The following is an 18,712-nucleotide window of genomic DNA, read 5'->3' on the forward strand; positions in this document are numbered from 1 at the left end:
TATTTCTCTCACAACTTGCTCCTTCTTAGGGAAACGACCACATACACTTTTCATCCATCGCCACTGCCTTTTACCTGCCTTTTCTTGGCTCCTGAAGGAAGATCAGCAAACCCAGAAAGAATGCTTTGCACAAACCGAATCTTCATCAGCTGCATTGCGTTTCATGGGGATTTTACGGGTTCCATGTGTCTCCCAGCCCCCTGCCAACCAAAATGCTGGAGGAAACAAAGTCCACCATTTGTACCAGGAGAGTGTGGGCCTTTGCCCACTTTAGTGGATAGGGCACATTAGAGGTTAATGAACGTGCTACAGAAGCCAGCTAGGGAACCATGGCTGGGTTTGAAAGGGGTCTAAGGAAGTTAGAGTCCAACGCCCACTGAGCACCAGCGTCCCAGGCCTAGACTGGAATTTTGCACGTCAGGTCCAATGCCAGCTCTTATAAAGACTTCCTGGTTGTGAGCACCACATGATGTGCTTTAAGGACATCACTATCCTGAAGTCCTCCACATGCCATGCATGGCAGTGTTTGGCAGAGGTTCAGGTTCAGAGTTCATCAAAAGCAGCTACTCTGTCAGCAGCCACAAGGGAAGCCAAAAGCTGCAAGATAACCAAGCTTAAAGCGAAGGTCTTTCATTGCTTCCATATTCTGCAGTTAATGCTACAGCCTGGGTGTTCATTTCCCTAATTTGTCCCACGTGGGAAAGAGCCATCCCTGGCTGCGTTCAGGAATCGGACCCTATATAGTTGAGCTATTCACTCAGGGGAGTCATTTTGAATTTAGGCATTTTATTTAAATATAGTCCTCACCCAATTCTGGGCCCAATTACATACCAAAGAAAATGATGAACTAGCCCCTGCCTTGTCATCTGCCACGTGCTAATACCATTCCCCTCTACTGCGTTCAATTGTCCACACCCCAAGGTGTTCTATAAGGTACAGGTGAGGGAGGGTTTTAGGGAGTGATACTGTATTGAGGAGAGGAAAACACTTTTAGGAGTGGTAGGACAAGCTCCCGTACGTAGAAAAGAATGAGTGCTAAAGAAGTGGAGGGGAATGACCACGAGTAATAAACAGAGGAGAAGCCCAACCTCCTTGGGAAGCAGATATTCTGCTTTGTATTTAAAGTTAGTTTGATCCTTTGTCAGCCCAATTGCTTTTGGCAGGGCCCAGATGGGAACAGTTCATGAACATACAGAAAAAGAGAAATCATTCAGCAAGAGGCAAAGTTGACCTGGCAGAAGGCCTGGCAGCTGGTCAAACTGTGAGCCTGCAGATCCTCTGGAACAGATGTGTGTGTGTGTGTGTGTGTGTGTGTGTGTGAGAGAGAGAGAGAGAGTGTGCGCGTGTGAGTGAGTGATAACGTTCTGGGAACTGTACAAAGCGGGAATGTATAAGGCACCTATTTGTGTGCCTAGGAGAAGGAGAAAGAAATAGGGTTTTCTTATGGTTGCACACAAGGGAAAGGGGTATTTGGGTATCCCAATGCAATCTGAGGGCCCAAACACAAAAGTTGGGCCGGTGATTTGTGTACTCAGCTTAAAAAATTGGAACCGCTACCTCATGATTAGTAGGATTATATTCGTGCCTGAAGGTCTGCACTGAGATAAGTACCTAACACAATGTGACCCTTTACAAATGCCTAAGAGGCAGTCCCGAGCCCCAAAGAGCTTACAGTCCAAAGAGACAGAGGAATGGGTAGTGCTTCTGCATAGCCATAGTCACCCAGCAGGGTCGTAGCCAAGCTGGGAATGGAACCCAGGACTCCTGACTCCTAGTCCTGTGCATTCTCCACTCAACTGCACTGTGCCCAAAACATTTTTACTGTTCCACCCTGGGGCAATGGCAGAGCCTTAACAGACCTGTGCTCATTACATTGGGTTCCCAGGCAAGGTTTGGTTGGCCACTCTATTTCCCTTTTAAAGAGTATTCTTCTATCACTAAAAGTAGGAAAACAGAATGTTATTCAAAATATAAAGGCTGAGGTCAAATTAAGACTAGGAAGAAGAGAGTTAAATGGCTGCCATTTCATCCTTGACACATCAGTACCACCTGGCTATTCCAGCCTGGGCGGTCACAGAACCTTCTGCTATTAGGAGATATTAGCAGGATCTCAGAGTGGTACATGATGGCTGCCTTGTCTTCCTGAATTCCCTGCTCTGTTGGTTCAATTCAGCTAGACCCTTAAAGGAGACACTGTCAGATGGTGTATTCTCAGAATTTAACCATTACAAGTATTGTCTGGTGGGGAGTGTCTTCAAAATTCTGCATCTCCAGTTTTATTTGCAATTACGCCATACTATCCCTAACCCCCTGTTCCCTCAACTACAACACCCCAAACAAACAACCCCAGTAAAAAGAAAAAACCACAACAAAAGTCACCAACAGGCCTGAGCCAAAGTCCATTCAAGTTAATGGCCATTGACTTCAAGCCCTAGTCTTGTAGGACTTATGCTAAAAACAGGACATGGTAACATGAAGAAGAAGAATGCTTTAGCGCAGACTAGAGGTGTGCACAGTTTGTTGGCAAACACCCACCACACTTTCCTCCTATGATTTACCTAAGTAACAGTATCTTTCAAAAAAGGAAACAGGCAGGAGGGGAGAAGTGGGGCTTTTCTATAAAGCGCCAGATTGTGCCCCCCTTTACACCCATAGGACCCTTAGGGAGGTGTAAACGAGGGCACAATCTGACTCATGATTTCATTTGTAGTGTTTGTAGTGAGGGCAGCTTGAAAGTTTGAGCGAGTGCTTGATTGGTTGGCTGAAAAGGGCGGGAGTTGGGAGTGTTTTGTTTCAGGTGAGCCTGGCTGTTTAAAAAAGCTGGTGCTCCGCGAACCAGCTGAGCGGCGGGGGACAGCAGATCAGCAAACAGCAGGAGTTTGCCTGGGAGTTCGCCTGGAGTGAGCCCACTGAGGCTTACACCCTAACGACTTCTCTGAGTAATTACTGCATCTCCTGAGGAAGCTCATAGTAGGAAGGTAATATGGATGGGGAGTGTTCAACTGTTGTGACCTGCACTGGATGTGCCATGTTTGTCTTTCTTCCAGAGGACAGAAGTGACTGTGTGTGTACAAAGTGCAAGCTGGTCTCCATATTGGAAGAGAAGGTTCAAGGTCTGGACCAACAGGTATCAACCCTGCATTGCATAAGAAAAACTGAAGATTTCCTGGACAGACGTCAGGATATGCTTCTCCAGGCACAAGGTTCTGAAGATTCAGAGCAGGCTGTGCAGCGCGGACAGGACAACGGTGAAGAAATCTAGCAACATGTGACCTCCAGAAGAAGAAGGGGGAACATCCATGTACCAGCAACGCGGATACAGGTAAGTAACCGTTTTCATGTTCTCTCCACAGGTACCATTGCGGGAAGTGGCCCAGATGATACGTCTGGGGGAAGGGAGCAGAAGGAGACTCCACCAGTTGAAAGGCATGAGATGCACTGTCCTAAGGTTGGGGGTTCCACGACCACCACTCCCAAGAGAAGGAGGCGGGTGGTGGTGGTCGGGGACTCTCTCCTCAGGGGGACTGAGTCATCTGTCTGCCTCCCTGACCAGGAAAACAGAGAAGTCTGCTGCTTGCCAGGGGCTAAGATTCGCGATGTGACGGAGAGTCTGCCGAGACTCATCAAGCCCTCGGACCGCTACCCCTTCCTGCTTTTCCACATGGGCACCAATGATACTGCCAAGAATAACCTTGAGCGGATCACTGCAGACTACGTGGCTCTGGGAAGGAGGATAAAGGAGTATGAGGCGCAAGTGGTGTTCTCGTCCATCCTCCCCATGGAAGGAAAAGGCCGGGGTAGGGATCATCGAATCGTGGAAGTCAATGAATGGCTACGCAGGTGGTGTCGGAGAGAAGGCTTTGGATTCTTCGACCATGGGATGGTGTTCCAAGAAGGAGGAGTGCTAGGCAGAGACGGGCTCCACTTAACGAAGAGAGGGAAGAGCATCTTCGCGAGCAGGCCGGCTAACCTAGTGAGGAGGGCTTTAAACTAGGTTCACCAGGGGAAGGAGACCAAAGCCCTGAGGTAAGTGGGAAGCGGGATACCGGAGGAAGCATGAGCAGGAGCGTGTGAGAGGGGAGGGTTCCTGCTTCATACTGAGAACAAGGGGCGATCAGTGGGTTATCTCAAGTGCCTATATACAAATGCACAAAGCCTGGGAAACAAGCAGGGAGAACTGGAGGTGCTGGCAAAGTCAGGGAATTATGATGTGATTGGAATAACGGAGACTTGGTGGGATAACTTGCATGACTGGAATACTGTCATGGATGGGTATAAACTGTTCAGGAAGGACAGGGAGGCCAGAAAAGGTGGGGGAGTTGCACTGTATGTAAGAGAGCAGTATGACTGCTCAGAGCTCAAGTATGAAACTGCAGAAAAACCTGAGAGTCTCTGGATTAAGTTTAGAAGCCTGAGCAACAAGGGTGATGTCGTGGTGGGAGTCTGCTATAGACCACCGGACCAGGGGGATGAGGTGGACGAGGCTTTCTTCCAGCAAGTCACAGAAGCTACTAGATCACACACCCTGGTTCTCATGGGCGACTTCAATCATCCTGATATCTGCTGGGAGAGCAACACAGTGGTACACAGACAATCCAGGAAGTTTTTGGAAAATGTAGGGGACAATTTCTTGGTGCAAGTGCTGGAGGAACCAATGAGGGGCGGAGCTCTTCTTGACCTGCTGCTCACAAACCGGGAAGAATTAGTAGGGGAAGCAAAAGTGGATGGGAACCTGGGAGGCAGTGACCATGAGATGGTTGAGTTCAGGATCCTGACACAAGGAAGAAAGGAAAGCAGCAGAATACGGACCCTGGACTTCAGAAAAGCAGACTTTGACTCCCTCAGGGAACTGATGGGCAGGATCCCCTTGGAGAATAACATGAGGGGGAAAGGAGTCCAGGAGAGCTGGCTGTATTTTAAAGAATCCTTATTGAGGTTACAGGGACAAACCATCCCAATGTGTAGAAAGAACAGTAAATATGGCAGGCGACCAGCTTGGCTTAACAGTGAAATCCTTGCTGATCTTAAACACAAAAAAGAGGCTTACAAGAAGTGGAAGATTGGACAAATGACCAGGGATAAGTATATAAATATTGCTCGGGCATGTAGGAATGGAATCAGGAAGGCTAAATCACACCTGGAGTTGCAGCTAGCGAGGGATGTTAAAAGTAACAAGAAGGGTTTCTTCAGGTATGTTGGCAATAAGAAGAAAGCCAAGGAAAGTGTGGGCCCCTTACTAAATGAGGGAGGCAACCTAGTGACAGAGGATGTGGAAAAAGCTAATGTACTCAATGCTTTTTTTGCCTCTGTCCTCACGAACAAGGTCAGCTCCCAGACTACTGCACTGGGCAGCACAGCATGGGGAGGAGGTGGTCAGCCCTCTGTGAAGAAGAAGTGGTTCGGGACTATTTAGAAAAACTGGACGTACACAAGTCCATGGGGCCGGATGCACTGCATCTGAGAGTGCTAAAGGAATTGGCGGATGTGATTGCAGAGCCATTGGCCATTATCTTTGAAAACTCATGGTGATCAGGGGAAGTCCCAGAAGATTGGAAAAAGGCTAATGTAGTGCCCATCTTTAAAAAAGGGAAGGATGATGATCCTGGGAACTACAGGCCAGTCAGCCTCACCTCAGTCCCCAGAAAAATCATGGAGCATGTCCTCAAGGAATCAATTCTGAAGCACTTAGACGAGAGGAAAGTGATCAGGAACAGTCAGCATGAATTCACCAAGGGAAAGTCATGCCTAACTAATCTAATTGCCTTCTATGATGAGACCACTGGTTCTGTGGATGAAGGGAAAGCAGTGGACGTGTTGTTCCTTGACTTTAGCAAAGCTTTTGACACTGTCTCCCACAGTATTCTTGCCAGCAAGTTAAAGAAGTATGGGCTGGATGGATGCACTACAAGGTGGGTAGAAAGTTGGCTAGATTGTCGGGCTCAACGGGTAGTGATCAATGGCTCCATGTCTAGTTGGCAGCCGGTATCTAGTGGAGTTCTGCAGAGAAGGACCTAGGGGTGACAGTGGACGAGAAGCTGAATATGAGTCGACAGTGTGCCCTTGTTGCCAAGAAGGCCAATGGCATTTTGGGGTGTATAAGTAGGGGCATTGCTAGCAGATCAAGGGATGTGATCGTTCCCCTCTATTCGACATTGGTGAGGCCTCATCTGGAGTACTGTGTCCAGTTTTGGGCCCCACACTACAAGAAGGATGAGGAAAAATTGGAGAGAGCCCAGCGAAGGGCAACAAAAATGACTAGGGGACTGGAACACATGAGTTATGAGGAGAGGCTGAGGAAACTGGGATTGTTTAGTCTACGGAAGAGAAGAATGAGGGGGGATTTGATAGCTGCTTTTAACTACCTGAAAGGTGGATCCAAAGAGGATGGATCTAGACTATTCTCAGTGATAGCAGATGACAGGACAAGGAGTAATGGTCTCAAGTTGCAGTGGGGGAGGTTTAGGTTGGATATTAGGAAAAACTTTTTCACTAGGAGGGTGGTGAAACACTGGAATGCGTTACCTAGGGAGGTGGTGGAATCCCCTTCCTCAGAAGTTTTTAAGGTCAGGCTTGACAAAGCCCTGGCTGGGATGATTTAGTTGGGATTGGTCCTGCCCTGGGCAGGGGTTGGACTAGATGGCCTCCAGAGGTCCCTTCCAACTCTGTTATTCTATGATTCTATGACAAAGACCATTTTTTTTCTGGGGAAGCCTTGAAATGAATCAAAACAAACCGGTCCAGGAAACCCGTGAGGAAGACTACGCTCCACACCGTACTCCTTCCTCAGGGTCCCCAGGGCCTCCCCTAGCCCATGAGCTTTGCTCTCGTGGTTACGACGACGCAGTTGGACACTCCAGGGTGGCGTGGGTACATACTGTAGTTCTACAGCTGAACTCCTTCCACCATCTCTTCTGTGACAAACATACAGCCAGCCATCTATTTCTTTCAATTCCAGTCTACAAGACACTCCCCTCCTCCCCGAAAGCAGGCCACTTCCAAAACTCCGGGCACCCCAATATACAGTTGAAAACACAGTAACATGAGGGTTACAAAGTATAAAGCTGCCTGGGATACCTCCCACCTAGCACACTCATTCCACCATTAGCCAGGTGACTACAACTCTTCCTGTGCCTTCCCACCAGCCAGAAACCCCTCTTGCAGCTGCCTTGGGCCTCTGCCAAATGCTGCTCAGAGAGAGGCCTGGCTGTCTGCTGGGATGGGCAACAAATTTGGGCATTTCAGATGCTGGGTCGGGGGGAAGAATGTTCCGGGGGGAAGCAAACCTTACAGGGAACTTTCTGCCAGCAGCCCCCTCCCCTTTATAACAGGGCAGGGCTCCAGCTCCTTCGTTGGTGGCTAACATGGTTTTAGGGCAGCTTTGTGCTGAGAATCCATACTCATAAGGGCCTACCTAGACTGTAAACTCAACTAAAGTGGGGGAATGAGTTATAATCCAGCCACACCTTTGCTTTTTTTTTTTTTTATAAACATAGAAATTGCCAGAGTGGATCAGCACCATGGTCAGTCTGGTCTAGAATCCTGTCTCTGTGGCCAGCGACAGTGGCCAGCATTGGGTGCTTCAGAGGAAAGTGCAAGAAATGACCTGACCTCTAGTAGATAGAGACTAGCTAAAACCCTGATGCATGAGGGTTAATGTCTCTTCTAAAATGCTTGCTTGCATTAAGTATTATCACACTGGATAGTCTTTGTTCTCATAACTGTATCCAATCCCTGCTGAAATCCCTCAAAGTTTTTAGTTTCCACTGCATCATGTGGCAGTGAGTTCCACAGTCTAATTACACAAAAAAAAAATCTCCTTTTGTCACCTTTGGGTTTGCCACCTTCTCATTTCCACGGAGCGTCCCCTTGCTGTTGCCAGCATCCTGCCCTCACATGTGCAGGCTTGTGCTGCCAGCAGGCTAAGCATGCAGAGATGCACCATACGCTGTAAGCCAACTGAACAAACATGCAACCACCTCCCAGTAGCCCACAAGCTTGCTGCTGACTGCCCAACCTGGGAAATGACGCAGTTGTGGTTTATTTCTAGGATCCACCAATCCATTCCAGGAAATTCCAGTGATATACACAAGGAAAAAAATAGCCTGATTCCCAGAGGTCCTTGGGCTCTCCGCATGAGTAGGGAGGTGAAGCAAGGGCCTCTGAGCCCTTAATGTGTCAAGGCAACTCAACTCTTTGGCTGTGAGCCAGGAATTTTTCTTGTGGATTTCCAGCCACAGCCAGGAGATTCTCGGGTGCTAGAAGAGCTTTTAATTTAAACCAGGTGCCTGTGAAAGGCAAACACTCATGAAAGGCAAAACTTGGTCGCTTTCCCTCAACAACAACAACAACAGGCAATCACGCACACTTCACTGAAATATTTCACTTGGAACCAGCTCCTCGCTTGAAACGAGCTGCTGAAACCTCATCCATTTGGGCAATCTGCATGACACAAACTACCAATATTTCTGGAGCCAGAAAAATAGTTCAGACGAGTGCCAGCTGAGACTGCCTGGAGCTGCCGAGCGAGAGATCTTACAGTATGGAAAGCACACGGGCTGGCGGAGAACAAAGGAAAACCGTTTTTGTAACATTCCCCCCACTCACTCTTTTTGTTGCTGTTGTCTGTAAACTCAGTGCTGCCAGGGAAGGCTGCTATCCTTCCCGAGCAGGCGGATGCAGCATAGGGGGATAGCAGGCACTTGGAAATACAGGCAGAAAATGTAGCATCTTGTACGATCCACTGCAGAAAATAAATTTCCCAGCAGTCTCCTCTTCTACCGCCAGGCTAGGGTGCTTGCCCCGCTGGGAAGAGAAGTTGATAACTACAGTCATGCGGAAACATGGTTAGAGTTAGCAGGGTCCTCTCGCTATCCAGTGGGGACCAGCACTTTCCTTTTCCTCAGAGCTATGCTAATAAAACAGTGCTGCCAACCACCACCGAGGGCTACACCTAGAACCACAAACCTCCCACGCCCTGGCGTTCTCCTGACTTACCCAGCTATGACAATGAAAAAATCCAGGCGATTCCAAGTATCTCCCAGGTAGCACTTCTTCCCGAAAATCCCTAGTGCAATCATCTTGACTATCATCTCCACAGCAAAGAAGGCAAAGATGAAGTCATCAAAGCTCTAGAAAACAAAGCAACAGCAGGAGGTCAGAAGAAAAACACCTGCCCCCCGCAGAGTGGCAAGTGAAGGGAGTGTATCCGATGGTGAGAGAACACAGCACACGATTACATTGTTATGTCAGAGGTCAATCCCCTGACTGGTGACGGAAGAACCAGTGCACTGTAGACCCAGGGAGGGATGCTATTTTAGCTCTAGAGGATGATAACCCAGACATAGTTCAATACATTTTCTCCAGCAACTTCCCGCAATTGGTACTTTAAAAATCATGCTAATGTTAGTGCTGGTGAAAGATATGAAAGGCCTGATCCAGAGGCCATTGGAGTCAATGAGCCTCTTCACTGATCTGAATGGGGTTGGATCAGGCCCTGATTAACAGCACTGAGAATTCATATCACCAAGCAGACACAGATCACAGAGCAGCAGTGCGTTTTCCCCTGCAACGTGCCTCCACCCTACTCGACTAGGAAGGAACCAACTTTTGTGGGAGAGGATCAGAGAGATTTAAGACTCCGTCTGCATGGCAAACCTGACTGTTCAAAAACAAAACCCAACTAGTTTCAAGCTGGGCTACATTGCGCTGGCTTATAGGGGCTCTGCCTGTCACCACTGAGTGTGCCTTGGTGCAGTTAAATCAATGGCTGGGCCCTGGTGGCTGAAAACCCCAGTGAAGGGAAGAACTCAACCTCCCCAAGGCATGCGGGTGGGAGCAAATACTGACGTAGTTGTGATCATGCTAGTTTTCTCTGTGTCTGGTTTTGGAGGCGAAAACAGGGAGTCACCTTTTGGAGTCCCGTGGATACTTGTGAGAGCTAACAATCAGGGGGGCTTTGTGAGCCACCTGCTGCACCCCTCCAGTGGGGTAAGATCAGTAAGGTGAATATATGCCCATACCTGGAGAATCCTGCAGCGTGGAGAATCACAGGCCATGTCTTCACAGGGGTGGAACATGCCCAGTGTCACACAGTTGAGGAGAATCACCAGCATGCTGAGCCTTTCGAACCAGGTGCACGGGAGGTCCGTTAAGGAAATCAACAGCCCTTTTAAGACACAAGCTGGGAAGGTTTCACTAGAACTAGACACATGATGTTTGCTCATGGATAGAAGGAAGGCAGAGCACCAAGGTAATGAGGAAGGAAGGAATAGCAGATTGACCAGACTTATTACAAGCAGGCCTTTTTTTGTCAGACTCCCCAAGCCTGGTCCCCTTAAAGATGGCCATTCCCTTCCTGACTGCAATCTCCACTAGAACTGACCAGCTGGTACAATTACTTCTGCATGACACAAACTTCTGGCTGGGGAGAGACTATTCAAATTAGACTAAGGACTTCTCATGAGAGCATCGCCATCAAGGAAAAACCTCTCAGTGCTACTGAACACATCAGCACTGGCTGGGAGTCCCTGCAGAACTCCCCAAAATTCCCCAAGGTTCTGTTCTAACAGGCATTGGGTCTCATGTGAAACCTGGCATAGATTCTATGGAGGGTGAGTTCTTCAGTTATTTTGAAGTCACAGTTGGCAACGTGGGTTTTTCCTTGGACATTAGAGCTCTGAAAAATCTTTTTTTAAATATGCCTTCTTTCAACCTTCTTCCCCAGGGCCCTGAGCCAGCACGGTACATAAGCAAGTGCCAAATTTAAAGCATCTGAATAGTCCCCACTGAAGTCAATGGGATTATTACCACATGTAATGTAATGCACATATTTGAGCACTTGCTGAATTGTAGCCTAGATTCCTACCTAGCTTTTTACAGGAATCCTATACTTCATGTTTTTATAAAAGTTTAGGTAATTTGCCTTTAATTTTGTAGTCCGTCATATCGACACACAATCTAATACCATGCAACTTTATTTTGTATAGCGTCTTCCATGCTAGCCATATCCCACCAAAGCTACCATGGGAAAATTTGCCATCGTTTTGTTATGCAAGTACCAAAATGGTATCTGGGCACAATCAGTTTCCATTCCTAGCGTTTTATAGAGAGACACTGGAGTAAGTAAGGGATTGCACTTTCCATTCCTAGTCCAAATCAGCACTGGCTGGAACATAAACCAACTGCCTAGAAGGAGAGTGGGAGTCAACCAAATCCACCCCCCAGATGGCCACATTTTAGAAGAGTTTTAAATATCTGAGCTGCATTGGGAGAGATTTTGAAAGCTGTTACTTTCTAGGACAGGCCAACTGGAGCAGCAACAAAGCCACATAAGGAAGTTTCAAACCTGGTATTGAGCGAAAGGAATTTCTCTGTGTCCCTCTAGTGGACATTTCCAGTGATTTCAAGGCTACTGTGGACATAAAGATGTTAAAGAAAGGGACCAATTCAATGCACTTTAGCTTTACCACTCAACCGAGCACCAGGCTCACCTGCCTCAACCTTGTGTTTGGCTTCAGCTTCATTTGAAGGACATTTTTAAAGCCTCGATCTCCAGCCACAAGAGAAAGAGGGACGTGTCTGATCGAGACACTTAACCTTGCATCCAGAACGTTTCGAGATCTCACTTGCATCCCTTGTCACAGCTTGGCAGCTGTGTGGCCTTTTGTTTGGCTCTGGCACATTCTTGAGGTGTCTGACCGTAACCGTTCCTTAGTATGGCACTAAATAACAAATCTCTCTCTGGTGGGGCTTATCATATAGCTGCACTGAAGGATCTTTGCAGTGTTTACCACTGGGGTCCCAGCATGGCTCTGAAGTGACTAAACAGCTTCGGCGCAGGCTGAGCAGACAGCAGAGCTATAGAACACAGGCTTGGCCACAGAGAGCTTTTCCATGGGCAGTAAAAACTCTGTAAGCCAAACCCCAGTTAAGTGAAACAATGGAGCAGCAGTGGGACATGTGCCCCAAAGGCTGCTGGGCAGTCAGCTGAAGAGGAAGACAGACAGAGAAGATGCCCAAAAGGCCAGCCAAAGAGAGGGGGAGAGGAGCTAGGGGAAGAAAAACTAACGAAGCACAGATTTCTGTGCAGAAGCCCTTGCATGTAATACCCAGGCTGAGCCCATTCAATCCTGTCTCCCTCTAGTGGCTGGCTCCAACAAGAATAAAGCCTGCTACCCACAGACAGCTGAAGGAGATGCTCCTTTAGCTGAAGGAGTAAGAGGTCAGACTTTTTGGTGCTGAAGGTCCCAGGGATGACTGTGATAGGCTTTGTTGCTTATGCCTAAAGTAGCTCTTCTGTTGTGGTCAGGCAGCTTGACTTGGGAGACACCATCTGGTTAGACCGCTCCTCTCCTCAGCTACATCTGGGTTTCCCCTGATTATCTGACATTAGAATAATCAGGATGCTACTGTACAATGATGTAGCTTTCTACAGGTCCTACCTATGGAGCAGCAGAGGAAAAAGCTCATCAATGCAACCAGGGGCCGCCCTCATTTCAGACCCAGAGACATAATCCATGGAGACGACAGATCCCAGCACGCACTCTGCTACTTGATCCACTCAATCAGATCAAGATGATGCATTGCAGTAGTCTCAAAGACGACAGCGGCTTCCATCCACTCCGTTTTATACAATGGAAGCCTGGCCTTTGGGAACTCAAAACACTTCCAACGCAGTCCGAACTGGACGAAGTTTGGGAGCCCATACTATATTGTTATTCACCTTAAAAGGTTAGAGATTAAGCCGACCTGACAGGTGTCTCAGTAAGTGCTGGGCCAGGGACCTTGGGGCATTCCTCTCTTGTGGACTTTCCTACATAGATTCCTGTTTAATCACATGCAGAGGAGTCAGGATTTGTTTAGCTGGATCTTTTATTCTGAAAAAGTGTTTACATGGTATTGAAACAGAAATTCCAACTGTCAGGTTGCAGTTACAGCCTGGAATATTTATCCCAAATATAGTCCGATGGGGGCACGCATACACGGCCTAGCAAAGGAGAGGCAGAACTCTGAGAGATGGCAGAGGATGTTCCCTGTATTTGATTGGGTTGGCCAGCATCCATCTGTGGAGCCAGTGACTTCCACAACTCTGCCAGTGATGAACTGCAAAGCCTTAAAGAAAATAAAGAATAAAAAAAAGACTGTTTAAGATCCCAGATCAGCAACAGAATGCGTGTGTCAGACAAGAGCTGTGCAAAATATTCAGCGCCGAACCAAGAGCACTTAGAATTAACCTTCTTAGTGATATAAGAGCAGACAGACGAAAGCTTCCATGAGCAGGCCCTGTGTCTTGTAAATTCTTCTGGGACCATGGAAAATGCCAAAGGCAGGTGTAATTCTCCTCGCGCTGTCTATTGTCAGTGGAAATTGGGAGGTAGAAGGTGGTGCTACTTTTGCTAGAAGTTCCTTGGTGCATGTACATGGTATCATCTGGTTCCTCGGCTGGCAGAGCGCAAAGGCTCCTTTCATGCAGAGAGGTGATTGCTGCAGCATGTGCCCTCTCCTGCTTTGTGCCATTTCCAGGTTGTTTCTTCCGCAGAGGTTGGAGCCCCAGGGTTCCCTAATGCCCACTTGCCAGGGCCAGTGGGGTGTGTGTCTATTGTAGATGCCTGGCAGCAGCAGCGAGTGTGGCTCCTTGCTGCAGTGTGAAGGAGGAAGGGCACTCACTATCCCCACAATACCATTGTGGGTGGGGTAGGAGGGAAAACAATGGCCTTGTCACATGACCTCCCCTAAAGATACCAGAGGATGGACAGCTGGGTAGTTAAGGCACTGGATAGGGGACTCAGGAGATTTGGGTTCAATTCCTGGCTCTGCCACAGACTTCCTGTCTGACCTTGGGAACATTATTTAATCTCTGTGCCTCGGCTCCCCCATCTGCAAAATGGGACATTACTACTTTGTGTATTTACACTGTAAGCACTTTGGGACAGGGACTGTCTCTTATTAGGTCTATGGGCAGCACCTTGCACAACAGCGCCCCGAGTTCAGTGGACACTGCTGCAATACAAATACCAATGAGTTACCAAGAATATTTTCCCTTTTCTCTGTCCAGCCTGAATTTGCCAGCCGCTTCCTACACCCTGCAGATTTCCTCTTCCTCAGCTGATAAACAACAACAGAGTGTGGAAAATTGTGATGGCTTCAAAATGGACAGAGAGGGGGAAGCCTCAGGGCAGAATAGCAGCAGACACCACAGACCAAGCAGTATTAAAAAAGCTTGTCGGTGCTGCAACACAGATGGAACTTGGCCTGGCCAGTATGGGAACTGTGCACCTCCAGAGAGATATCACGGGAGTAATGCAGTACAGGTAACTACAGCTGGAAGCTGCCTGCACTGCTTACAGTCCCCCCCAGAGCGTGGAGAGGTATCTAGTGTTATTAGGTCTCATACTTAATGTAAGCCTTGCGCAACTTATCACACCATAAGCAAAGTATTTGGGACCAGATTCCAATCCCCTTACTCTCCCTGAGTAGCACTTTTCTCCATGAGAAATCCCAGTAAGTCAGTGGAGCTACTCATGGAATAAGAAGTTATTCAATGTGACTAAGGAAACCAGAATCTAGCCTTCATTTAATCCCTTATATTACAATGGAGGGACTGGGCATGGGCTCAGCAACTGGACCTCACTGCCTGGAATTCCCCTTCCAGTAGGAAGGTAGACAACACAGCGACATTGACTAATGCAGGCAATTCTTCAAGGAATGATATTTGTGTATACTAACTGTACACTCCCTGGAAAACTATTTGGATCCTCTCTCACATCACAGGGGTAATGAACAGTGACTACAGGACTGTAGCTTTAGCCAACATGTTGGTTACAGTTATGGCTTGCTACATAGTCCCATTCAGTCTATGGCGGTGGGGTCTAAAACAGTGTGTTACTTTTTAGTACCGCCCCAAGGGGGCTGCTTAAAGCTGTAGGTTCTGCAAGGAAGCCTGCTACGTAGGTTAAACTAAGAGCTCAAACCTCTCTCTGATGACCAGGCCATATAGAGCTGGGCCCCTCCTGCCTGCATAACAGCCGGCTGGGTCCTCCTATTAAGACCATGGCAAGGTCACAAGCAGAGCTACCAAATTTTCACCATACACAACTACTCCCCTTGCTGTGTCATGTCAAAGCACTTTACCCAAGCTGCCTTCCCATCATGAGTGTCACGCACAGGGACGGATTCCTGAGTGGGGAACACGTGGGGATTTGACATGTAAATCTGATTAAAACGTAAAATCTGTTTAGTCGAAGAATCACAGCACAGCGAAGGAATTATATTGGTGGAAACCAAAAGGAAAGCAGAGGGGAAGAAAAGCCCCATGCCCCCTACGGAAGCCAGCACCTCAAGCAGTATATCAATATCTGGCCAGTGGTATCCACTCCATAAGCTCAGGTTATTCACGTAAAATAGCCTGGACTGGAACAGCCACACCTGGGGAGCTGAGATGCTGCCTTCTCAAAGCCACGTGAAAGCTCGTTGTCATTACCCACTGAGCATCCAATGCAACAGGCCAAGTGGCTGCGGACTGCAGGAAGACAGAAGTGAGGATAGCAGGACACCAAGCATTGCTGTCCTTTCCTTCTCCAGTAAAAGTGCTAAAGCACCAAGACCAACAACTGTTTAAAGAACCTACAACTAAAGAACTTGGCAGCGCGTGTCCTCCCCACCACCACCTCTCATGCCAGCGTAAGTCCCCAGAAAGTGAGAATCAGAAAGGTTTGGGCCAAGGAAAGACAAGGCCAGCCCTGAGCCTGTGATGGAGGAGGGTGGCAGCAAGTGCTCCAGAGCAAGGACAATTCTCACCTTCTCAAGGCACAGCAGGCAGGTACCACCGCTGAATGTGCATTCCATGAGTTGGGCCAAAGGCCCACCAGGGGGCTGCTCCCAAGGGAAGGTTACACGGTAGTAACTGGAGTTCCGTGAACACAGGGCTGCTGTAGAGTCACACCGAGGGACTTGCAAAGCAAGGCACGTGACTCCACCCAACAGGGATGTGCAAAGGCCAGGAGCTGAAGGAGGTGTCAACAGGTGGGCAAGAGAGCTTTATTTTGTCCCTTATTTTCAATTCCTGTCAACTGGATTGAAGTTCACAAGCCTGGCACATATTCGGAATGCAGCTTATATTTGGAATGTGAAAATAAATAATTAAAAAACCCAGGGAGCTTTCCCCTGACCAATCCAGCTCCTCCTTTCCCCGTTCCCCCTGCTGATGTGGGAACATGGAAGGCTGTGTTCAGATATTGACAGCTGCTGAGAGACAAGGCAGCGAAAGGGTTATCTTATTGTCCCAAGAAGGGTGAAGAGTGGGGAATATTCTTTGCATTCATTTTCTCCCAGCACATTTTCTTTTAAAATTTTGTAGTAGTGGGGGAGGGGGTTGAAAAAAAAGGGATACCTTTTCCCTTTTAAACCCCACCCCCCATGGATTTGCAAGGGCTCCTCCCAAGCAATCGCTCATCTGTCCATGAGGGAATAAATGTGTCTTTTGTCAGGGTGGCTTACTTGCTTTTTTTTGTTTTCACGCCTGATGCAAGGATGGAATCCCTGTCTGAGCGCTCCGCTGAGCTGAGCCCATTGTGAGGTTGCTAAGCAGGTCACAGGGGATTACAGAAGTTACGCAGAGTGTTGCACAGAAGGGAAAGCTGACAGGCGGTCTATCCAGGTAGTGCTGGGATTCAAGTCTTTTCCAGGGCTCCACAGCTGGGATGAAATGCTGTTATCTCAGAAAACTCCTGGGCATGGGTGTCATTTATAGGAAGTATTTGAACTCAGTGAAGACTGATTAGGAGGTGGGACAACTCAGAGCCGCTCCTGGCTCATACATGCCCACTTTCAAAACACAGACAGACACACATTGAATCTCAGGTGTCAGGCCCAGGGCACCAGTACATTAAAGGTATAGCCAGCACCCACTTCCCGCAGGCAGATCCTTCCTCCCAACTCAATCCCCAGGAGGGCTAAACTTCCTCAGGTCCCCCACCAGATCAACTCATGACTGCAGCCCACTACTAAGTCCTTAATCTTCTCCCAAGTGAAGGAGCCCAGTTTGCGGCTTCCTGATGCTGACTCAGACATACTGCTCCAGCTAGGTGGGCTCAGATCCAGGGGCCTGAATCTCAAATATCCTGCCTTCATCTGCCCCAACACAAGCCGTCACACTCATAACAGGCCCGTGTCTCCTCTCACTTACCTGGGTGAGAATCTGGAATAAACACACAGCAGTTAATGGCGTTATCGCAAGGTCCTAGCCAGCCAAGATACACAGATGGCTCCATTGTTACAGTATCTGAGCACCTCACTCTTTAATGTGTTTATTCTCACAACACCCCAGTGAGATTGGGCACTTCTACATATGGGGAAATGAGACCCAGACAAAGTGACTTGCCCAAGGTCACACAGGTGGTCTCTGGTAGAGCAGGAAAGTCAGACCAGGGTCTCCAGAGTGCCAGCCTAGCAGCTCAACCACTAGACCAGCCTTCCAAGCAATTGAGAGGAGAGCCAGGCCCGAGCAGGACCCTACAACTAGACAAGCTGTTCCATGGTGCTGCCCATGTATTAATGCTCATTACTAGATCCATTGGGTAAGTTACGATCAAATGACAAACAGCAAATCTGCTGGCTGTGAAAGATCACCAGGTCTAATGGAGACCAGAGGGTAACAGTCTGCTGTAGTCATTTCAGACACCAGACCCCGCTGCACACAGAGCATTTAGCGTGTGCACCTAATCTCACCCTTAGGAGAAACGAACACAGACAGCCAAACTCTGCTCTCAGCTGCACATGGATTTCAATAGGGTTGTTAAACAGACCAGAAACTGGCCTTGGGCCTTTGTGCAAGAGACAGGCAAGGTGGATGCTACAGAGCCAGGACCCGCACCAAATGCGAGACTCCTGGCATCAGTGAGATCATGGTGCGGAGGCAAAGGCCAGGGAAGTGATGGAACAGCAGTCACTCTGCCATGCTACCGCAGCTGTGCCAGGCGGGGAGGGATAAAACCCAGAGAGGGAGACATTTTACTGTATTTTATTTACAATTGCGGGTCAAATTGTGTCTCCTCCTGCTGAGGTGCACAAGTGGTGCGGAGAATGATGATGTTCCCCGTCTGCATCTGTGCTCTCAGGATGCCTCAAGCCACCTGTCTGGCAGCTGCTTCTCCCTCTTCAGCTTCTTACCCCATGCCTATCCGGTAACGTGGGAAGTGACACAACTAGCATTTGTCATGTTACACAAGGAACCTTTGGCCACCTGCCCTCCCAGCACACCCACTTATAGCATGGATCAGTGACTCTGCCTCTGTTTCTCTCCAGGTCTTCAGATTCTCCATCCAGTCTCCAGGGCCTTCTAGATCAATAGCCCTCTGGCTTGGTCATGTAAAAGTTCTACCCACTTCTGAGGTACTCAAAGTCCAAATCTCCCATATTCTTCCAGTCCCTTAGGGAGGCCCTGCTGGCACCAGTCTTCCCTAGGTCCTGGCCCCAGCCAGCCTTCTCCCGCATAGTCCTGCTCTTCACCCCACTCAGGCCATAACTGAGCTGGTCTCTCTCTTTTTTAGCTTTTCCTTCAAAGCCTGACACCTGCTTCAGGTGCCACAGGCCCCCCAGCATCCCCATGACCCTCTCCTGACGTGTGTGGTGTTCATACATCCCAGGACAGAACCTCTCTCCTGCTTCCTGAATTTCACCCCAAATATCCTACCAAAGTGTGTTTATTTTCATGGGC

At 48.4% G+C, this 18,712-nt stretch overlaps 1 protein-coding gene across 1 annotated transcript in view; it reads right to left on the bottom strand.

Moving 5' to 3' along the window:
- Nucleotides 1-18,712, bottom strand: part of CACNA1G (calcium voltage-gated channel subunit alpha1 G) — a 285,440-nt gene that overhangs the window by 147,977 nt on the left and 118,751 nt on the right. Inside the window, exons 2-3 of the mRNA XM_073310526.2 lie at nucleotides 10,020-10,131; nucleotides 8,995-9,128 (exon numbers count right to left, since the gene is read on the bottom strand). Coding sequence (XP_073166627.2) covers nucleotides 8,995-9,128; nucleotides 10,020-10,131 — 246 coding nt within the window. The remainder of the gene's footprint in view (nucleotides 1-8,994; nucleotides 9,129-10,019; nucleotides 10,132-18,712) is intronic.

This window comes from Lepidochelys kempii, chromosome 14 (genome assembly GCF_965140285.1).
Source record: "Lepidochelys kempii isolate rLepKem1 chromosome 14, rLepKem1.hap1, whole genome shotgun sequence".
In the NCBI taxonomy this organism is placed as follows: Eukaryota; Metazoa; Chordata; order Testudines; family Cheloniidae; genus Lepidochelys; species Lepidochelys kempii.